Below are 22,879 nucleotides of genomic sequence, written 5' to 3' on the forward strand. Positions count from 1 at the left end.
AGTTTTCTCCTAACATCTAATCTAAACTTACTCTCTTTAAATTGAAAGTTCCCCCTTGTGCTATCACTATATGCACTCATAAGAAGTCTTTTTCACCTTTGCCACAAGCCCTCACTAGGTACTACAAGGGTTCCCTCGACCCTTCTCCAGGCTGAGCAACCCCCCCAGCTGTCTTGCAAAGTGAGGTGCTTCAGCATCCTTGATGATCTTTGTGGCCTCCTCTGGAATTACTCCAACGCATCCTTCTCACGTTGCAGGCTCCAGAGCTGGATAGAGTACTCCACATGGGATCTTACCAGCATGGACAAGAGGAGGAGAATCACTTTCCTAAACCTGTAGGCCATGCTTTTTGTGGTGAACCCAGGAAACAATTGGCTTTTTGGGTGGCAAGCATACATTGCTGGGTCATATCGAACTTTTCATTAACCAATACACCCAAGCCCTCCTACTCAGGGGTGCTTCAAATCTATGCCTCTGTTGTACTTGGAATTGCCCTGACACAGATGCAGGACTTGCATTTGGCCTTGCTGAAACCTATGATGTTGGCACAGGCCCACTTTAGGCCTGTCGAAGTCCCTGTGGACAGCATACTTTCCCTCAAGACCATTAAGTGCAGGTGTCATCTGCAAACTTGCTGAGGGTGCTCTGATCCCACTCTCCGTGTCACTGACAAAGACGCCAAAAAGCCCCAGTTCCAACACTAAGCCCCAAAGAATGCTGCTTGCCTCTGGCCTCCACGTGGACATCAGAGATCTTGAAAGAGAGCTAAAGAAAAATAGCAGGTCTGAAGTGCTATCAGTGCTAGCTGCTTTCTGCTGCGTTGAAGTGACCATTTTCAAATCCTTTCAATCTGTTGTGAAAAGATCATTACCATGCTAGTCCCAGGAAGTCAGTCCTCCTGCAAGTAAGTTCCTTTGTTATGAATATGGAACAGATGGAACCAAATCTATCTGCTCCATAGGAACAAAAACACTTACAACCTAGCTCTCTCTATTAAAGACTCTACTTAGCTCCTTTATAGCACTGGCTTTCTGTGCACTGCTGTGAGGTTTTGACTTTGTAGAAAAAGGCGCTTTATAAATGCAATAGTTCTTAGTCCTAAACCAAAAGCAGCCTAAGAACTGTAGAAGACAAATGCTGTGTTTAACCCGTATGGCTCCTTGGAGATATGCAAATATTCAATTACTATTTTTTTAAAGCTGCAAAAAGGATTTTTTCTGAGGAGGAAAGACAGCCATATGTTGCAAAGATTGTGCATCAAGGACAGTGAAGTACATAGACAGCAACAGACCACTTACTCTAATAAAGGTTGAATCTATATATATTATTGCAAGAAATAACATGGATCCTTTTTGTAGATATGTAACTGTGAAACAAGATGACACTTCCACAAAGAAATCTGTATTATCCTTTGAAAAATTCACCATTTTTGGTAGGAGACAAAACTCCCTGAAATTAGGTCTCTATGAATACAAGAAAAGATTTAATGCATCAGTTTATCTCCAAATATTGCATCATGTAGGACCTATTTCCTAAGATTTTAACAGAAACTGTATCAATATTACAATTAACCTTGCAAACTGAAAATATGCACAAATATGCACAGATGTAGTTACTGACTCTGCCCATTAAGCAAGCACACATAAAGGATCTGTCACTTCTCCTACCATCAGAACAATAACAAAAGCTAGCCACACATTCAACACGTTCATATTCTTATAAAATCCCATACAACAAAAGTCAGAGGCCTCCTTTACTCACAGGTTAATTTGTTAATACATTTACCATTTGGCTGCTTCTTCAGAATAATTGAAATAGAGATTTTTGTTGCAGAATGCTTTGATTCTGACTAAATCAAGACTTCAGGCAAATCTCCTCGCCACCAGGAAAGGCACAGCTTGCCTGAAGTCATAACCTTTGTTGGCAGGAGGGAACTGGCCTTGAAACAGATCATGAAGCAGATGTTTTATGCCAAATCAGAGTCTAGGGATACACAGGCTACTGCAAATAAAACTCTTCTCCTGTCTGTTCAGTCATTTCAATTCCCTGCAGTGTGAAATATGAAGTTGCCAACAAGCAGCCAATGCACTACACAGCACAGCAGGGAAAGCAAGTGCCACAGACGCACCAAGGGCTGGAAAACTCCTTCATTAGCTTGCTTTTCAGCCCAAGCATGAGCAGTGACATGTGGGCCATCCAAATAAAGGTGATGATTCTTGTAAAGACAAGTTTGACTGTGAACCATTCAGGTGCAGGAGGGGAACTTCCTTCGCTCCTGAGGGACTCATTAGAGGAGGTCTCTGGGGAGCGTGGAGACCTGAAGCATGGCGACCAGGAGCAGGCAAACAGGGGTCACAGCAGTTTGTGCAGGCAGGGTTGCAGGTTCTTGCTAGTTAGGTGAGGTGTTTTTATTGGTTGCTTGATTTTAGGCTTTCTCCTAGTAATGGTTTTAACCTGGTTGAAATCTGTGATTGGTATAAGTGTATGTGACCAAGTGGAGCCCTCCAAAAAGGATGTGTCTGTACAGACCCATTCCTGCCTGGAGTGTTTGAGTTTATCAATGGCTCCAGGGGGTGTTGTGGTGGAGGCCTGCCTACCGTGTGAACAGGTGAACAACCTCCTTTCACTGGTGGCCAAGCTTAGGGAAGAAGTTGAAAAATTAGGGAGTATCAGGGATAGTGAAAGGTCAATAGACTGGTGGAGTTCAGCCCTTACACCCTTAAGGGAGGCCCACCAAGAGTCAGAGGACTCCTGTGCCTTTCACTCTCAGGCAATAGAGGGGCACCTGGTAGATGAAGGGGAGTGGCAGTGCGTCCCTGCTCAGGGAGGTAATAATAAAAATCCCTCCTGCCCCCCATCCCCTAGCCGACTGCCACTTCAGAATAGGTATGAGGCGCTGGATCTGGAGAGCCAGCCAGATGATTTAGAAGAATATTATCTGCCCCGTGAGCCTCCCAATTATGACTCGTCTGAAAAACAGATTACCACCTCTTACATCAAAAAAAGAAGAAGGGAAATCGTGGTGGGTGATTCCCTTCTGAGGAGGATGGAGGGCCCTGTATGTCGACCAGACCCATCCCACAGGGAGGTCTGCCCACCAGGGGAGGGACTATGTTAGAACTGTTGTTCACAAATGGAGATGGACTGACTGGTGGGTGATGTCGAGGTAGGAGGCCGCTTGGGGCACAGTGATCATGAAATTATAGAATTGTCTATAAATAAGATCTCTACATTGGACTTCCAGAGGGCAGACTTTGGCCTATTTAAGAGACTTATTCAGAGAGTTCCTTGGGAAACAGCCCTTGAAAACAAAGGAGTTCAGGAGAGATGGGTGTGCTTCAAAGCAGAGATCTTGAGCGCACAAGAGCAGACTGTGCCTGTGTGCTGAAAGATGAGTCAACAAGGCAAAAGTCCAGTCTGGATGAGCAACGAGATTTTGAAAAAACTTAGGAATAAAAAAAATATGTATCATCTTTTTAAGGAGGTACTGATTTCTCAGGAAGTATTTAAGAGAGCTGCTAGAGCACGTAGGAAAAAAAATTAGGGAGGCCAAAGCTCAGTTTGAACTTAACATGGCATCTTCTGTTAAAAATCATAAAAAAAGTTTTTCCAAATATATTAATAGTAAAAGGAAGGGTATAACTGACCTCTGTGCCTTATTGGATGAGGCAGGCAATCTAGTAACTAAAGATGAGGAAAAGGAAGAAATGCTTAATGCCTTCTTTGCTTCAGTCTTTAATGGTAAGACAGCTTGTCCTCAAGACAACTGTCCTCAGGGACAGTTAAAATTATTTTAGTTTAGTTGGTATTTTAGTTTAGTTTAGGTAGATAGGTGGTGCCAGGGAGCAGAATGGTCCTCGTGTTATCCAAGAAGAGGCAGTCAGAGAACAGCTGGGACACTTTATAAATCAATGGGACCAGATGGGATCCACCCCAGGGTGATGAGGGAGCTGGCAGATGAGCTTGTGAAGCCACTCTCCATCATTTATCAGGAGTCCTGGCTCACTGGAGAAGTTCCACATGATTGGAAACTGGCCAATGTGACACCCATTTATGAAAAAGGTAGGAAGGAGGATCCTGGTAATTACAGGCCTGTTAGCCTGACCTCAGTACCACGTAAGATAATGGAACAGTTCATGCTGAGTGCTATCACACAGCACTTACAGGATGCCCAGGGTATCAGACCCAGCCAGCAGGGGTTTACGAAGGATAGGTCATGTCTGACCAACCTGGAGTCCTTCTATGACCAGGTGGCCCATCTGCTGGAAGCAGGAAAGGCTGTGGATGTGTCTGTTTAGACTCCAGCAAGGCCTTTGACACTGTCTCCCACAGCACACTCCTGGAAAAGCTGCAGCCCACGGCTTGGAAGGAGCACTCTGTGCTGGGTTAGGAACTGGCCAGGTCCAGAGAGTGCTGGTGAGTGGTGCCGCATCCAGCTGGGGCCAGCCACCAGTGGTGTCCCTCAGGGGTCTGTACTGGGACCAGTGCTATTTAATATTTTTATAGACTACATGGATGAGGGCATCGAGTCCTTCATTACTAAATTTGCAGACTACACTAAGCTGGGAGCTTGTGTTGATCTGTTGGAAGGAAGGAGGGCTCTGCAGAGAGATTTGGATCGCTTGGACGGATGGGCAGAATCCAACAGCATGAAGTCTAATAAGACTAAGTATCGAGTTTTACATTTTGGCCACAAAAATCCCCTACAACATTACAAGATCGGGACAGTGTGGCTGGACAGCATTCAGACAGAAAGGGACCTGGGGGTGCCGGTGACAACCGGCTGAACATGAGCCAGCAGTGTGCCTTGGTGGCCAAGAAGGCCAAGGGCATCCTGGCCTGCATTAGGAACTGTGTGGCCAGCAGGAGCAGGGAGGTCATTCTTCCCCTGTACTCGGTGCTGGTGAAGCCACACCTTGAGTGCTGTGTCCAGTTCTGGCCCCTCAGTTTGGGAAGGACGTTGAGATGCTTGAGCGTGTTCAGAGGGGGCAACAAGGCTGGTGGGGGGCTGGGAACACAAGCCCTGTGAGGAACATTTGAGGGAGTTGGGGTTGTTTAGCCTGGAGAAGAGGAGGCTTAGGGGTGACCTCATTGCTCTCTACAGCTTCTTGAAGGGAGGCTGTAGACAGGTGGGGTCGGTCTCTTCCACCGGGCAAAAACTGGCTGAACAAGAGGACACAGTGTAAAGCTACGTCAGGGAAGGTACAGGTTGGATATTAGGAAAAATTTTTCACCGAAAGAATAATAAAGTACTGGAACTGTCTTCCCAGGGAGGTGGTAGAATCATCATTTTTGGATGTGTTTAAAAAAAGATTGGACATGGCACTTGATCCTATAGTCTAGTTGAGGTGTTAGGGCATAGGTTGGACTTGATGATCTTAGAGGTCTCTTCCAACCTCATTATTCTGTGATTCTGTGATTCTGTTTCAATCAGGTCCAATTATAGAAATTGTGTGCATTTGCTTGGGGGAGAAGGAGAGATGGCTGTGCCACAGATCATGGTCATTAGTGCCTCACAAAAAATGTGGGGTTTTTGAATTACTTTTCTGAAAAAATTTTGCACCTAAGACATGCAAGCTGGCAAAATATACATCTACAGATGTAATAATATCTAATATCCATCTACACAAAAAAAATTCCATCACCTTGCTGTCAATTCTGGGTTCTGCTGAACAATTCATGACAGACGACCTAGAGGAATTCCTGTTGTTAAAGGAGTGGGGTACCTCCACACCAGGAAAGGGTACGAGCCCTGCTACCACTGCCTCTACGGGGATGACCCTTGAGCAAAAGACCAAGAACAGGAAAGTGTTCCAGCTCACTGTATTACTGGTCCCTCCATCTAAATATTTCTATCTAATTGAAGTATTGCCTGTCTAGAGACCCTTACTCTTTAAAGACAGATATTTAAAATCCAATTTTAAGACTTTTTTTCTTTTTAAAAGAAACCTTGTGCTATCAAATCAGTTTCCATCCACATCAAAACTACAATAACTGTTTCTGGTTTTTCTAAGGTAAGAGAAGCATTTGGAGTTGGAATGAAGGGAACAGCTAACAATACAAGACAATCTTAGTCTTTGGCTAGAAGCAGTGCTATTGCCTCTGATAATAACAAGCAGCTGGCATTTCCAAGCAGAGACTGGCTCATGGTCTGGAACTCTAAAATCACAGCAGACACCTACCACACCAGCTAACTGCAAAGCCACTGGTGAATTCACTTTGTCCTTCAATTAAAAAGGCAGAAATGGCATGGCATGACAGGTAGTTGGAAAAACTCCAGTGAAAATGAACATTTCATATTTTGCATCCCAAAGATTTGAGTGGCAAACATTTCTAGAAGTTGACATATTTCCTTAAGGAAGCTGATCTCATCTTTCAGAGAATTACTCCTTCTGCTATGTTCCTCAACAGGACAAATTTCAGCAGGAATGTTTGTCTCTAAGGCACATTGATTACCACAGTTGTAACCAAGAAGGGAATGGGAACTAACACAGAGAGGAAGTAAAGTTAAAGAAAAGACAGACACAGCTCTACCCCAAGCAGTGTCAGTCTCCTACTTAAACTAGGGCTAAATTTATCTTTAATCTCATTTTCATCTTGTGAAAATGTGTAGTGATTATGAGTATGCCACATCAAGGATAAGAAACAATAGCTGGACAGATCAGCCCATAAAGGAGAATGATAATCTATAATAATCTCCACTGGCATTTAATACTACAAATATCTTGCCCTTGTTAGAACATCTTAGTTTGTGAAAATTAGCATTTTTATAATCACAACCGCTAAAATCTTTACCATATAAATTTTTTTTTTTTCAGAGATCTAACCAATATCTCCCAGAGAAGTTGTGGAGTCTCCTTTGCTGGAGATATTAAAGAACCAACTGGACTTCAACCTGTGCTGTGTGCTCTGGGATTACCCTGTAGAAGAGAGAGGTCAGACCAGATGAACCACTGTGGTCCCTTCCAACCTTATCCTTTCTGTGATTCCGTGTTTCTATAATATGAGACTCTTTCATACTATTATTTTATAAATATACAAGTATATATATATACACATATGCATATATATGCATACACATACATGCTGAATTCATGGTAAATATAGGAAAAAAGGTCAGTCAGTTGAGAAGAAAACATTGTTACAAATATTTAACCTTTTTAGAAGATCAGTATCCCTAAGACAACACTCATCCTTAGGAATAATATCTAGTAATAGATTTTATCCTTATATTAAGCCAGGAAGATAATCAAGTGTTCAGATCTACTGCATTCATCAGCTGCCCCATACTGATTTGGGGGAAAGAGAGGGCACATTAATGTCATGATACAAGACTTCAAAACCTCCATGGATCAGAATTGTCCCTGCAGAAATCTCTCTATGTTTGAGGTTGAACAGAATCCTTCCCTATTACATTTGACTATTAGCCCCAGGAAGTTTCTCAAGGGAATAACACTACCTCTACCAATTTTTTCATGCCGTTTTCTTGTGAAATATTTCACTGAAAATAATTGGAACCTAATGATGCTCCACAGGAGTCTCTACATGAAAGAAAGAAATAATAGGAAGAAATGTTCTGTTTGAGATTGTACATTTTTTTCATCCAATCCTTAGACATCCAATGGGAACAGTCAGAGCTACCAACCAATTAATTTTCTAATCTCTTGTAATGGATTTTTTCTTCTTCAACCCTTGTTTGTCTCCTTTGTAACAAACAAAAGATTTTTCACTTACATTTTGGTTTTTTTTATATTGCACAATGCTAAAATGCAAAAGTGGAAGCAAAATGGAGATACCATGACAGAATAAAATACGTCTTTTTTAATACCTTGGAACATGACAACGTCAAAAAGTACTGTGCTAGGAAATTGATTTTGTCTGTCTGAAACACATGAAAGTCTGAAGGTTATGTTGTTGTTTGCTGTTAAACCCTCCAATATTAATTTTGACCTTTCTTATCATTCTAGTAATTTCTTCATACCCTGTGCCAAGTTCGTGGACTGCTCCTACAGTGTTCCACAGAACTACTTGCAGAATATGAAGGGGTCACCTGTGTTACTCTTTCCTGGAGATCCATATAGGACTTATGAAGCCACCTTAAGGAAAAAAGGCAAAAAAAAAAGAAAGCATGAAATAAAAATGAACCAAAATTCTGCCTGTGCTACAACCACAGGCAGACAGACTTCTCACTTGTTGGAAATATGGACTTGCCAAACAATTAAGAAATGTGGATCTGGTTTATTTTTTAACCTCATTCTGCTTTGTTGATTAACCTGTTTCTGTTCTTAAAATGAATTACACCATCTTGAGTCTCCGCTGTATAATTTTATGAAGGAGGCAACAAATCATACTGGCAGTGATGGTCCATGTTGAAGTAGAATGCATAGTAAAATATAATTTTCCTCAAATAAATTGCCAAAACTGTTAATCTTTATCTAAATGCCCATAATAACTGTTTTGTTCTCTGTGACAGTTGGAAGAAAAAAAAAAAAAAGTCTTCCAAAAATCATTCTGGCAGCCAAGCTGCTTGTTAATAAAACCTGGAGAAACATTTGTGATTAATATAAATTACTAATTCCTCTTTTAATGCCTTAACGTGACAGTGACTAATTTACACAGTTCTGCTTAAGCTGCCATTGAGTATTTCCAGTGGGACTGTGAACAAAAAAAATACTGTTGCACTGGTGTATGTTTCTATGCAAAGCTACCACAGGTGCAAGCTCTACAGATGAGGAATCCTATCTCTGGCAATAACTTCCAAACACACTGGTTGATTGTTCTGCAGGGAAACCTATCCAACACTTCCCTATTATAAGCTGGAAGTGGCACATTTTGTATGGGCATGGAAGTCTGTTAAAACAAACTGAGAGGGAGCTGTTGTTTTTGCTACCTAGTCAGCAGCACTTTTCACTGGCACAATGAGAGACTGCTAGATTCCTCCTAATTTAATTTTGAAACTCATCACTGCAACAAAGCATGTGAGGTGGAACGTGGGTACTTTGCAGAACACCTCCAAACAGTTGTCAAGGAGATGCTTCCTTCCTCAGAGGCAGCCTTTCTCACATTGTTCAAGTGAGAACCATGTAACAGAGGTTTCACACTGCCACTCATGAAAAATAAATAATATCCATATTTTAAGGCTTCAAACAACTGGTTCAAAAGTAGCTATCATTGTCTTGTAATAAATGTGTTTAAAATGTAATCTTACACAGTTATTAATTTCAAACTCCAGTAGCATTATAATTTACCTCCTTACATTCAACTGCTAATAAAATAATTATTTTATTAATTATTAATTGGAACTGCATGAATAACTTCATGTCCATGGGGCAAAAAAAATTCATGACTTATCTGTGCATCACTACCAGAAACAAAGAGGTGATGTTATTAAGCCCTCTTCAAGAGGACAGGATCTTCACACTGCTGAAGATTCTCAAGAAAGGCACTACATTTAAGGTAGACAGCAAGTCCTGCTGCAGCTGCTGTTACAGATCCTGCCTTCAGTCCCAACACAGAACTCTGCGCTGTAGGATAACAGTCTAGTCTTCAATGCCTCACACCTGAACCTCTTCTGCAAAATCCCAAATACTAGAACTAGTCCACGTGTAATTATAGATATTGAGATAAAAGATGACCCAGTATTACCAAAAGCAGATGTGTCAAAAAAAACTACTTAAAAAGAAACCCAGCATCATAATCTTTACAATATCCTCACCTACAACTCTTAAGACTTAATGTATGTGAGTTGAGCTGCTTCTGGTTTATTTTTGCCTGAGCACATTTTGAACAACACTATGACTGAATTGTCAGGGCTCTTCAAATTGATTAATATATCTCGATTATGATTATCTTCTAAATAATTAAGATCATTTGACCATCAGAGGATCAGCAACAACCATGTTATACCCCATAACTATAAAAAGGAGCCTGATTTGTGCATATCTGTGCATAGAGGTATGGTACAAGTGAGATTTCGATACACCTTCATGCCATTCTTAATTCCCTAAAGTAGAGCTGTATCTAGCTGGCTATACGTCTTGATATTTTAAATATTAAATATCCATGGTGCAAAAGAAAGGCCAGGGAGACTTTATAGACAGTAAAAATCTCATTTGGCCAATAATGTGGATAACCTACTGCTTTTCTGAGGGAAAGTGAAAACATTAGTAATGCTGAAATTTTTTTTCTGCAATTTTTCAGAATAAAGCATTTCTATGTACCTCTGAAAACTCCTGTGGGAAAAAAAAATCTTATTCTACATAATTTGTGCAGACTTGTCAAGAATCTTGGAGATAGAAGTATTAACTGCATGTTCCATTTAGAGCTCAGATTCCTGGGCACCCTGTCTGAAGAGGACACATTACTTGGAAATAAGAAAGTTATTGAGAATTCTGTCATGTTTTCCTTTTTCAGAGCCTCCTCCAATATCAGAGAGTTAGGTAGATTAGAAACAAATTTGCTTTTTTAAATTCAAGTATTTAAAAAATATGGAGTTGAATGTTGAATATTATCTTATGAAACAAGATCACATTGCTCAGCATGTGGAAGTTTTGTTTCATTGAGGGAGTTTAGTTTTGGTCTAGCGGTTGCAGGCATGCATTTATAATCAAGTTTGTATCATGGCACATACAGTATCACCCAAGAAAGTGCTGCCTTGGTGATTTAGTCTGAGGAACAGAGAGGCTTAACATACTGATGACATGGAGGCAATGAAGTACAACACTGTTATTCCAAATGTCATGCTATGCTATTTCTATTTCTGTTGGCATCTGCTCCATGTTACAAAATACATACTTCCAATACAACAGCTCATTAAACAGGCTTCAGTTTTCTCAGAAATCAAATTAGAATCTGTTACAGATTTACAGGTCCTCACATAATTATTAATATTACCCTCCACTTCCGTGAATCCTTTCATCCACGGAATCTACATGCTTCAGTTTATTAATCTCATAACATTCCAGTGAAGTATCACTGCAATGAGTTTCACCCACCAACTAAGTGCAGCAGCCTCTGAGATGTTAAGTTGTAGCTGTTGAACATCAAAACTGATTTAGAGTAAGGAATGATGAATGGTCCATCAGGATTTAAACAGCTGTGAGTGATTCATTCAATTGTACTTCCAGCAGAACACTAAAATTTAAACACCTACTTTTAAGAAAATTGAAACGGGATTTTTACAAGAATCACAAATGTAAAAAAGTATAGTCACCAGTAGGGAACATTTAGTCACCATTTGTCTTAAGGCAGGAGCCTCACATACAGATTCATCAAGTTCCTAATGCTCCCTAAAAGCTTTTTATACAAGGTCTAACCAATACACATTTTTAATGCTTGTGATTGGATGATCAGTTAACATTCAATATATGCTTTATTTTTTTACAAAATGAACTGGCCTTTGTAAAGCAGCTTAGATGAGAAAGAAAAAAAGGCAGAGAAAAGAAAACTCTGTCATTCACTTTTCTATGGTCACTCCTTCACCTTTCCTAATGACCAAAATCAGTACTTCAGTAGAAAGTAACATGTCACTGATCTTCACAGGAGGGTGAAGTCCTTATAAAATATGTTAAGGACAATGTTCAGAGATGCAAGGGGAGTATAACCTCTCCTCTTTTATGTTTTTGTTGCTGTCAGGACCTTAATGGCACTTCAAATTTTGAACCATGTGAATCCAAACCTTCTTTTTTAAACTTGCTTTCTGAAAGACATTCATTCCCTTTGAAAAACTCAGGCAATGGAGACCAGTGCTTCCATGGGTCCTCTCTTCCTTTTTTGTATGGATCTCTCCAAGTCCCAAATTATTCAACAGCTTTTAATGTTCCCTTTGAGGATTCTAAGAACACAACCAATGTCAAAACCTATTATACACTAGTGATTATTTCTGCTTTCTTTTAAGCAGGACCAGTACTTCATCTTTTTCTGATGCTTTCTAAGAGAAACCAGTCCTTTAATCTACACACTAGGTTAAGCATGAATCCCCTTTAAAGGTCACCTTCCTTGTCTGTCTAATGTTATCACAAAAAATATTTTTTAAAGTACACATTTATCAAACCCTTTCAATTGCTTTGATTTCATTCAGAACATCTCAAGTGATTCTAGTAAACCAGCTATCAAAGCAGGATTTGTAGTAGAGTGGCATGTCTGATCCCACTGCTGTCAAAGCAGAATCAGTGTTTATGTTGATCGGGTCTATATTGAAAGGTTAATGGGGAACCTGGCAATAAACAATGTTTATCTAAAAGAGAAGTGCAATTAACATGTTAAAAATGTTTGTGATTCCCTCAGCATCCTTTAATAATGTTCTTTAGTTAACCTTGATTTTTCAGTTTTTGGTGCAAATCACAATACCCAAAGAGAGAGTTCCAAAAGTCATCTTTTTGTTTTCAAAAATCAATGAGGAAATGTAAGCACCAGCAGTACCTGTTGAATTGAAGACAGGCTGCCTTTTTTCACTTGCTGGAAGACAAATCCCATCTTCACTTTCAAAGCAAAATATATGCTATTTAGGTCAACCATTTGACAACTAGAAACAATTTTTAATTGAAGTTTAGTCTACGAGTAAATAAACTGACTTCCCTTTTTCCGGTATAAGATAAGTACGGTATGACAAGATTTACCATCATCCTGGCCTAATCATTCCTTTAAAGCTCACACAGCTCTCTAAAGATAAACTTTTCCCCAAGTCATATATTTGATTTTGAGTAATATTTACAGATTCAAGACAGAAAAATATCCAAACTAGGCCTTTTAGAGCATGTAAGTTATTGATATGTGAGGACATAAAGCCCCCAAAGAGAGATTCTTCTGAAAGATTTTTTCATACAACTACTCAGTGAAAAGATGGCTGAAACCATCTGAAACCATATAAAGAAACCATATATTCTAAGTTCTGATTTAAAGAAAAAAAAATAATTTCTAGAGTAATACAAGTTAAATATTACTGTGCTACCCCAGCTGGGATATGACAACAAATGCCCTGACTTCCTCCCTCTAAAAAAAGTAAGTCTTATAAGTAATATAACCAAACTTCTATAGTAACCTTTGATTGATTCTCATACTCTTCAGGATGCACATGAAAACTCTCACTAATTTCTTTAAATTATCTCCTTTTTCAGCAGAAATTTCCTCAGGTAAGTCAGGCACAAAATCTGAGAGTGTACTTATGCCTCCTGACAGCACCTCATACCAACAGACCTACAGTCAGCAGCATAAATTGCTGTGCTGATGACACCAACTGGTTTTGATAAAGCAAGATCTCCAGGTTTGTAGCAGGATGATTAAAAGAGTGAGAAGTGTAGTTTTTTGAGGGGGCTCACATTTACATTTTCTGATAAGACAAAATTACTGTTCAAAGTCTTCCTGTTCTTGTTCCCACTACATCAAACTAAACCTCTGGCAAACAAAGAGATCCCTAAATCAAATAGCCATCTTACAGTGAGGCGTGCCTGCTCATGCAAAACATTGATATCTGCTAATATTTAAGCTGGTGCTCAAGCAAAAGCAATGAGATCTGTACAACTGTTTAATAGCATTCTTTTTTGAGCACATGAAAAATACCTGTTATAGCAACTGTTAAAATCAATTACAGTGAAGATTTCGCAGTAGTTTTCTCCTGTATAGTATCACAGGCTATTCAACCTTGCCTCTCCAAGGTCACCTTTCTTAATTTTTGCTATACTGAACCCAATCCCGAAAGAATAATAACAAAGCTGGCAATCTGGAAGCTTCCAGGGTCTTAGTCATGTCAGGTCTGTGTTAATTTCCGTGAAAAGTGAACACTGCACTTCCTTTGCTAAATGCTGATTTATAGAGAGATACATACAGTTCTTCCCTGTGAGTTAGGACTTCTAAATTCTGCCAATAATTCTTCATTAAAAATCAAAAATGCATAATGGACCAGCAGCAACAGCAAGCAGTGGTAGTTTTCAGTGATAGTTTTGAGTTCTATCCCATCCCCAGCCATTCAGTGGCTAAGACACTTGAAGAGAGAATTCCAGTACAAGTTCTACCACAGACAGGTAGCAAACAGGCACAGGGCAAGCCAACGATAATATGAATTATTCTTACATATTGGGATAAAAAAGACAGTAACCCTCCAAAAATCAACCAGATCACAAAATGTGGAATTGCAAAGGACAGAAAAATTGATAGAGAATTGTAGGAGCGACTAAAGAAAAATAATAGCACAAACACACACTCACTCTTAACCACTCACAAAACATGGTAGAAGAGGGTAAAGAGAGTAAGTTTAGTTTAACTGTCATCAAGGACTGCTACTGGCCCAACAAGAGCTCAGATAGGGACCTTATTAATACAACAAACTAATAACCTAATTAACAGATAGAAGTAAGAGGTGTAGGTATTAAAACACTTTTTTCTACTACTGTTCTTTCCTTAAAATCCTTATAATCAGAGAAGCCTCCAGATGTCTGCAGAATGATGGTCCAACTACCTGGCACTTGTAACAGGCACCTATTAGAGAAAAATGGCAGCAGAATTCAAGCTGTTTCACAGGTTTTGGAACGAGGTGAGGACAACTTCCAAAAACAGAGATAGAACTAGCTAACAGAAGACACAATTTTTGTATTAGAAATAATGCAAATAATATGTTCTCCTATAGAAGGAGCAGCTAAGACTATCAGGATGGAATATCATTTGAATAAAACCCCTCAGAATCAGAAATTTCAGGAAAAGAAGGAATTAGGTCGGAGAAACTAGGGTAATGGGGAACAAACACAAACACAAAAAAAAAAATTTCAAGGGAACAGGTAAACAGTAGGTTTCTTGGGAATATATTCTGTGAGAAGAAGGAGTATAGGATGGTTATACGTTATTAAGAAGCATATGCACAACTGAAAGAACAATTTTACAAACTGCTTCTTAACTTAGTCATTAACACATGAACTATTGAAAAATATTATTTATAACCATATTTAAATTAAAATAATAACAGGACACTATCCTGATCTGGTCACAAGTAATACAAGTTCATCAAAGATTTCTCAATTGACAATCAGAAGCTTCAGGCAAATAAATGGTGGCAACAAAGGCACAGTGACAGTGACTGACACATTAAAGGTGAGACAAAAAAAACCAGCATAAGCATTTTGAATAAACTGAGAAAGACACATGCAAAAGATAAAACTAGAAAGAAACAGCAGCAAAAAAATCAAACAAATAAATCACAGGTTTTTAACTTTTCATAAGGATTTCTAAAAGATTACAGGGGTTCCTTTCTCAAGAAGAATGGTGGAAAAAACCCACAAGTTATGTCCAGATATAGAAAAAGTAAAGCCTGCTTACTGTTAGCAAAAAATGACAGTGTCTTGCGGAGAATAGAAAATAAGCTAGAGAACTGAGAATAAGAGCAAACTAACCTTGTTGTTCTAAGAAAAAGGTAAAGGTGTATATAAATGAAAAGATTCACAGTGACCAAATTATTAAATAAACAATTTATATAAAATCTTGGAGGATATTATAAAAATACCATAGATATTTTACCCATAGAGAAGTATAAATTACGGAATTCTTCTCTGAAATAATTGGACTGATGACTCAGAGAAAAGCATGTACCACACCCTAATATTAGTATAACTTTCAATACTACCCTGGTGCTTTCATGAAAAGTACAGCTTTTAAGCTCTAGCTTAAATCAACAAAACAGCTTGGTTTGGCAACTGAGGTCAAGATTCTGCAGAAATCTGTAACAGCCTGCTTTTAGACATATCCTCCCCCTTTTTATTTCAACAGCCTTGATGTATATTTGCCAAATTGTCACTTTAATTTTACTTAACACATTAATAAATTATTTGCAATTAAGTTAAAATAATGGAAAGAATATGATAATTTTTGAACATATAATTATGTAACATTCTACCTTTTAGGACTTTTGAGTTCGTCTCACTTTGCACAGTACCTCACCTGAACACCAAAAATTATGTTCCCTTCCAAAGGACATTAAAATCACAGTCATTACACTATTTTGTTTCTGCTTTCTCTATATTTCATTTGCTTCTGTTTCAGTAGTAATACTATTTTACTATTTTATTGTTTTCAGGCTGGCATACACTGACCTGAGATGAGACCTGATAAGACCTAAGTAAAAATTAAGACTTCAGGTCATGATTTATTATTTGCTTTCCCCAGTCCCACGCTGTGCACACCCTAACTAAACAAAAGTTAATTTCTTTGTAAATATTTAATAACCTTTTCTTCTTTCAAAAACAAACTCAATCAGTACTTTTGATTGCATGACTGTAATGTTGAATTCACTTGCTCAATGTAAATTTGATATCAGATCGATAAGATTTTTTCCTTGCATTATCCTAGAATGAACATGCACAGAATGGAGATCCAAGTTCATCTCAGCAATATGTGAAGGCAATAGCGTAACAAAGAATGGCAGTATTTTCCAAATAAACAGTTCAGACAAAGAGACAGTGATTGTTCACAAATTATTTCATTTTCTGAAAATAATTGAAGAAAAAGAAGCAAGCTACATCCTTAAAAGGTAAATTGTGAATATTTTTGGCAAAACACCAGCCACTTCATATATCTGTTTTTTCAGAGGTCTAGACTACAAGCATATTTTGTGACCCTTTAATAGAACATGCCAGACTGATCCTATATAGTCAGTTTTCCCTCTCTCCTGCAGAGAGGGCAAAGGTTTCAGATCTGCTGAGCAAAGGACACCCTTCATGGCAAAGGAGTAATTTCTTTAACATGCAGATGCAGAAAGGTAACAAAAGTAGTCTCCAGACCCTGAACACCTGCTTACAATTTGGATGAGGAAACCAGGAACAGCATTTCACTATCTTCTTTCTTCAGCATAGACTAAGAAAAAAACATTACAGGATAGACAACTGTGCCCTGAGAAGGTCTGCATATTATTGTGAATTTATTGTACAGTGCTTCTTTGAAATTTCTGCAGTTTCAATACCCCTGCTAATTCCCTCAGCAAAGCAAAGGATGAAGGAATAAAAAAAGTACTTAAATTACAGAAAAGGAAAAATGCTTATGTGTCACTAAAACATGACTAAAAATTCAATTTCATCTTAGGTTAAACTAATATTTTACATCTCTGATATTTTTTGCTATGTTACCTTTCCTTAAAAAAAAAACCATATGAATGCAGCTGAATATCATAAAGCTCTTCAAATTTTATATGCAGCTGAATATCATAAAGCTCTTCAAATTTTAAAGTTCTTCAGAACAATTGTTTTGAAGGGAGCCCTTTACAGTTAAATGGATGTTATAGATTTTTAATGAAAGTTATATGATTTTTAGTGACTTATTGAATTTGAGCACAAATGAGCAAAACCAGGCATAAGCAACCTGGGTGTATTTAAATTACAGTATCTTGCTTGAGAATTCAATGAATTTTGTATGTTCTGACAATGAAGCTATTAGACAGCCCAACCTGAGATTTCTTTTTTTTTTTTCCCCTTCACTTTCATCTGTGGTTTTCATCTTTATTAAAGATTTCTCTTTTTTTCTTTTTTAAAAATTTAGAAAACCAGTTATTTTCTTCACGCTTGCAGCTAATTGCGCCATTCCAGTGCTACCTTTTATTGCACATTGGGATGATTGAATGCATTCCTTAGCTTAACTATTCCTGCTTATTTGACTGATGATGCTCTGAAACTGACAAAACAAAACAAAAAATCCACAAAAAAATTTTGACAATTCCAAGGGAGACTGAAATCAGAATTTTGAATTACACAGAACTCTTGCTGAAGTGACACAAGTAGGACTGGTCCTACACAACACAACACAGATTTGTTTATCCCTGAACATTATTTGTTTAACTCTGATATCTTTATACTATTTCTCATCTCAAACTGCAGTTTTAAATAGCATTAGTAAAAATGGGTTTTTTTGGTATAATTTTTATGCTTGTGTTTCAGCACAAGAACAAGGCACAGTTTTTCTAAAGAAAATCTTGTTTTACTTGATGGAAGAAAAAGGAATTAATAGGAAACTATCCACTAAGACTGTTATTTCCCTGTAGATTATGAGAGGGAAAACAAAAATCTCAATGTTGAAGAAATGAGGCTGAAAACAGGGATCATACATACTCAGTTTCTCCGGTGAAATGAGGTGGAATGACAGTTTCACTGTAGAAAGGCCAGCTACATATATGAAAGCAATATTTATTGGGATCTTCAGTCTATGTAAAGTGTTCAGCTTTGCTGTCTAAAACTAAAAACCGGAAAAAAATTAAAGCTGCAGCAGTCAAAACTTGTTAGGGGTGAAAGCTACAGGTACAAAAATAAGTTGATTAAATAAGATCTGTTTTGGGAATATTCAACACATGAGATAGTTGAAATTATATGACTTGCACAGTGGAGTCAGGGAATCAGTTTGCCTAACCCACTGGGTTTTAAACTCATGGTGTTTTCACTTCCTTCCACATGATGTCTCCTGCATCTTGTCTGGGTGCCTGGAGCAGTCCTGACATAGATCTCCTCACCTGCTTGCCTCCTGCTCCCAAAGCACTCCCATTGCCATGCTGACAGAAACATCTCACCCATGAAAAAGTTGTGGGGGAAAGGAAGGTAGAAGAAAGAACCCAGTTGACTAAATACTAGGATTATTTGGTCTGAGAAATTACAGCTTTAAATACCACTTGTCTACTGACATCAGCAGCATAATATCACTTAAGAGCAACACAGACCTCACTTTCCTTGGGTGATAAGTACTACAGACACAAGAGTATTTCATCAAAACAAGTAAGAAAATCAAGGTATTCCACATACAAAGGATAAATTATTTATCCTAATATTTGGGGACAATTTATATCCTCCTCTTCTTGCCCCACCTCAGAATGCTGAAATAAATGTAATGTTGCATTTTGCTTTAAAAGTCAGCTGTGGTTCAGTGCACATGCTGCCATGATATTTCATGTGAGAAAAGAAGCTATGATTTAATGTCATTTTTCACTAGCTAGATTCCTAGCTAATGTATCTGGGGATAGTTTAAGCCTGTGTTCACTGTAAGGTATTATACACCATTTGCCCCTCTGTATTTTCAGAGTGAAAAATTAGCTGTGTTTCTTATAGCTGCTGTGCATCAGTTGTAAACCTCTCTATACTCACAGATGTAGAAATACTCCCGGCCTGGCCTGAACTCAAATCCCAGTGAGAAGGGCGTGAAGAGCTGGAACTTTTCCGAGAACTTCAATGGTCCATTTGGAGAATGCGGCCGATTACACTCCCACCTCTTGAACCCTTTGGAAGTGTGATCACAGGAGCTGTAGCCATCAAAGTTCACCATGTACAGAACATAGCGTTCGGTCTTATCTTCTGGCACTGAGTCTTCATAGTGAGGGCAGAACACATCCAGGTAGTCATTGATGCAGACATCGATGTGGTAGTCGCCTCGCTGGAATCTGAAATCACAGGAAGAGTTCAAACATAAGCACAGTTATCTCAGGATGACCTTGTTGCAGGGTGACATTCTCATATGAAAGGGCATCACTAATGGCACTTCATTCCACCCCAGTCATGCACATTCACTCTTAGAAATACCCCTTAAAATTCACCAGAGCTATCAGAGGTTCATTATGTTTATATATGATCATACAACCTTTTGGATAAAGGTTTTGCTCCATTTTTTTACAAAATAAGTCTGTTGCTATTACTCACATAGTTATCAGGTATCTTTCTATGGTTTATTGAAAAATAAAGAAAGAAACTGTCTGTCTTATTTGTTTTGTTTTTTTTTTTTTAATTGAAGAAAGAAACAAGAAGTAGCAAAGAAGCCAAAACTGTATCTGCCTTCCCAAATCAGTGTCTATATAAACATCAACATATACATGCAAATAAATAAACCAAATATATCCTTTTCTCTGAATCACTCAGTAATCACCCCTGTGCTGAAAGCTGATTCGACTCTGAGCACTTACATTTACTACAAAAATACAAACAGGTTACTCTTTCGTCATAATAGGCAACAGTTTGTCAAGATGCAAAGAAAAGTCTGTATTGTCTTTAAAGCCATTTGAAAAGCAGTGCTTCTCCTTTGCCAAAAGTACACATTGAAGATGTTGCTCTGTTCAGATAAAAGGATTCTGGGATATAAATTATCAGCACTCAGCCTAATGTGACAGATCTGAATGAGTGCCAGCTGAGAAATGCAGTGCAAGGCACCAGCCCAGATGCATTTTATTATTGCTGGTATTATTACCAACGACTCCTTAGACATGTGGGATTCTTATTTGTTGCGGGTGGGGAGGATTTCCTTGTGTCTCTCCTGCACGTTTTACTTAGGTTACTTTTCTAATGCCTCCTATAGTGTCTGGAAGAATGGAGACAAATTCACTGCCTTCATGGGAGTTTATACCATGATAGATTTAATGATTCCATAAACCAGGTCTGTGCGTTCATTAAACTCCCTGGGGCAGCTAAAGAAACCAACCACTGACCTACTCCACTTCAGGCTGACCGGGCTACTTGTAGCTTCTCTCTTTCACAGCTGCAGTTGTCAAGTGTACCACAGAGCAATAAAAAGGCCATGACAGATTTAACTATAATACTTCTTTTTAGCTGAGGGGCATATTTTAAACACCTGATGGGCTTGAAATCTGCCATCTGGATCCTTCTATCTAATTTCAGAGAAAAAGCAATAATTTGCTGGCCCTCCAAGGAAAAATTCAGAGCAAACTACATCTTTTCATATCCCTACAATAATTTTACTTCAATAAAATAGCTTTTTAAAGGGAAAAAACTGAATATGTATCAAAGCATGATAGATCTGTATAATTTCAGCCAATGCACAGCCTCACAGTTCCACTCTATAACATGGGAAAAGCCTTTTTGAATCACAGTTCTTCCAGGAGAATTTACATTTATCAAAATTGTTGGTGAAGATACATATTTTTGTACTCCAGTGCTTCCAAAATCTGTCACCTGAACAGATAATGTCTTAGCATATTTGCAAAAATGTATTGTCTTCAAACTGACATCTGTTCTCTGGATCAGTTAACAGTAAGCTTTTCTTACAGGAAATGAAAAAGAGTGTAAGATACAAATAGAAAGCATGCATTCAGGCAATAATATATTTATTTTTTCAATTACAGTTTTAGTAAGTAAAAATTGATACATACTTATATATAAGTGTGTTTGTGCGCGAACAGGATTTATCTGTTTCTTTTATCATGTAGGTGATAAACAATTCAGTTTTTTCAAGGTTACCTCTTTTATCAGCCTGTGCCTTCACCATAATGCCCAATTACAGTTCTGTGACACAAACTATATGCTTCCAGAATTATACTTGTGTAATACATTCAAGATCAGACTGACCCTCTCTACCATTAGACATTTACAACCCAAATAACCTTATGTGAACTGCTTTTCTATATTATTTTAGAAGTCAATGGAGAGCAATAAGAACTTCTGTTGTTCTGATGTTCAATTCATCCAGCCTCTTTAGTACATTGTAATGAGGTGGATAACACTTCCAGAAGCAGGTAATTCTCTCCTTCATCCAAAAGCAGAGTCTGGGGAGACACGTCCCAGATTGTGTCTGTACTGTAAATAGCTGAATATGAAGGGAAGAATCCAACTGCACAGCCCATGATAATGTAGATCATAAAAATAAGGAGACAGACAACTAATGTGTGATCACACCTTAATTCCAATTTAGCAATGAAATCAAACTTGTAATCTGCACCAGTGAGATGATGCAGAAAAAGAAAAATCAAACCTCATCTGACTCCCTTTTGGCAAAGTTTCCCTCTGTATTCTTGCTAAATAAACAAAACCATCCTCTTTGATCACTGGTATTTTAGTAGATTCCATGGGATTTCTTTTTCCTAAGTATTGAAACATTAATTCCAGCAGAGCCCAGACTCTGAAGTGCTGCCTGCAAAGCAGGTCTGAGGATGAAGAACACAACCAAGTCCTTTTTATCACAGTGTCTTTTCACCCCATTCCCCTGATCTCTCAACAGTTTCATTTGTCAGTCATCCACCATAGGTAGGAAGTGTTTACATTATGAGTGGAAAAAGGGAAGGAGATTGTGAATATTTCAAGTGGTTTAAACTGGCCTTTAGTCGCTGTTGTTGGCATAGGAGTGAACCTCCAGGGAAAATACGTACAAAGGTATTTTATCAAGCAGGTCTGAGTGAAGTCTCTTTACTGCAGGTTATCAACCAACTATGAATCAGAGAGCAGGTATACATTTCCTGTCTTGCAATATCTTAAAGAAGTCAGTAAGCAAAAACTCAGCAGGTATGTAAAGAGATGTAGAACTAATTTTATGTTTCCAAAAGAGACAACATCTCCAACTTTTCTGTCAGAGTGAACTGAGACCATTCCTGTTTCTCCAGCTACAAGCAGCATGTTGCATTTACCTCCACAAAGAGGAAAAGTAATGTCTTCTAATTGGAACAGAAAATGAAGGGATGGTCATGAGTAACTCACAAAAAAATTAATCAGCTTAGTCCTCTAAGCTATTAAAGGAAACACTTCACAAACACACTTCTAAGAATTTAACAGCACATTTGAGTGGAAAACACTCAAATTTACACACATTTACAGGCCGAAAACCTCTTACTTAGTAGTATAATGCCAGTTATTAGAGTGAAACAAAAGTTAAAGCACTGATCAACATTTAACCATCTACATACACTGAGGAGCAAAAAATCTAAAAGAAAGATGGAGTCCATTAACAGGCATTTGCAGATATGACAGGAATAGCAGATGTTCTGTGCCTTTTTCCAGTCCCATTCCAAACAGCAAACTTGCTAGTATGTTACTGCTATACTATCTCTTTTCCCAGTTAGGTCTTCATCCTGTTCTGGCAGGTCCTCGGCCAGACTGCTATGCCTTTGGAACCATGTAGTTTAAATGAAGTTTAAGCTAGGAAGAAACCAGCT

General features: G+C 38.3%; 1 protein-coding gene across 3 annotated transcripts in view; it reads right to left on the reverse strand.

The window, feature by feature from the left end:
- EFNA5 (ephrin A5) overlaps nucleotides 1-22,879 on the reverse strand; it is a 207,287-nt gene that overhangs the window by 21,371 nt on the left and 163,037 nt on the right. For all 3 annotated transcript variants that reach the window (XM_002188370.7, XM_072922516.1, XM_072922515.1), the window contains one exon: nucleotides 19,098-19,390. In XM_002188370.7, the coding sequence (XP_002188406.3) occupies nucleotides 19,098-19,390 (293 nt within the window). The remainder of the gene's footprint in view (nucleotides 1-19,097; nucleotides 19,391-22,879) is intronic.

Source organism: Taeniopygia guttata, chromosome Z (genome assembly GCF_048771995.1).
Source record: "Taeniopygia guttata chromosome Z, bTaeGut7.mat, whole genome shotgun sequence".
Taxonomy (NCBI): domain Eukaryota; kingdom Metazoa; phylum Chordata; class Aves; order Passeriformes; family Estrildidae; genus Taeniopygia; species Taeniopygia guttata.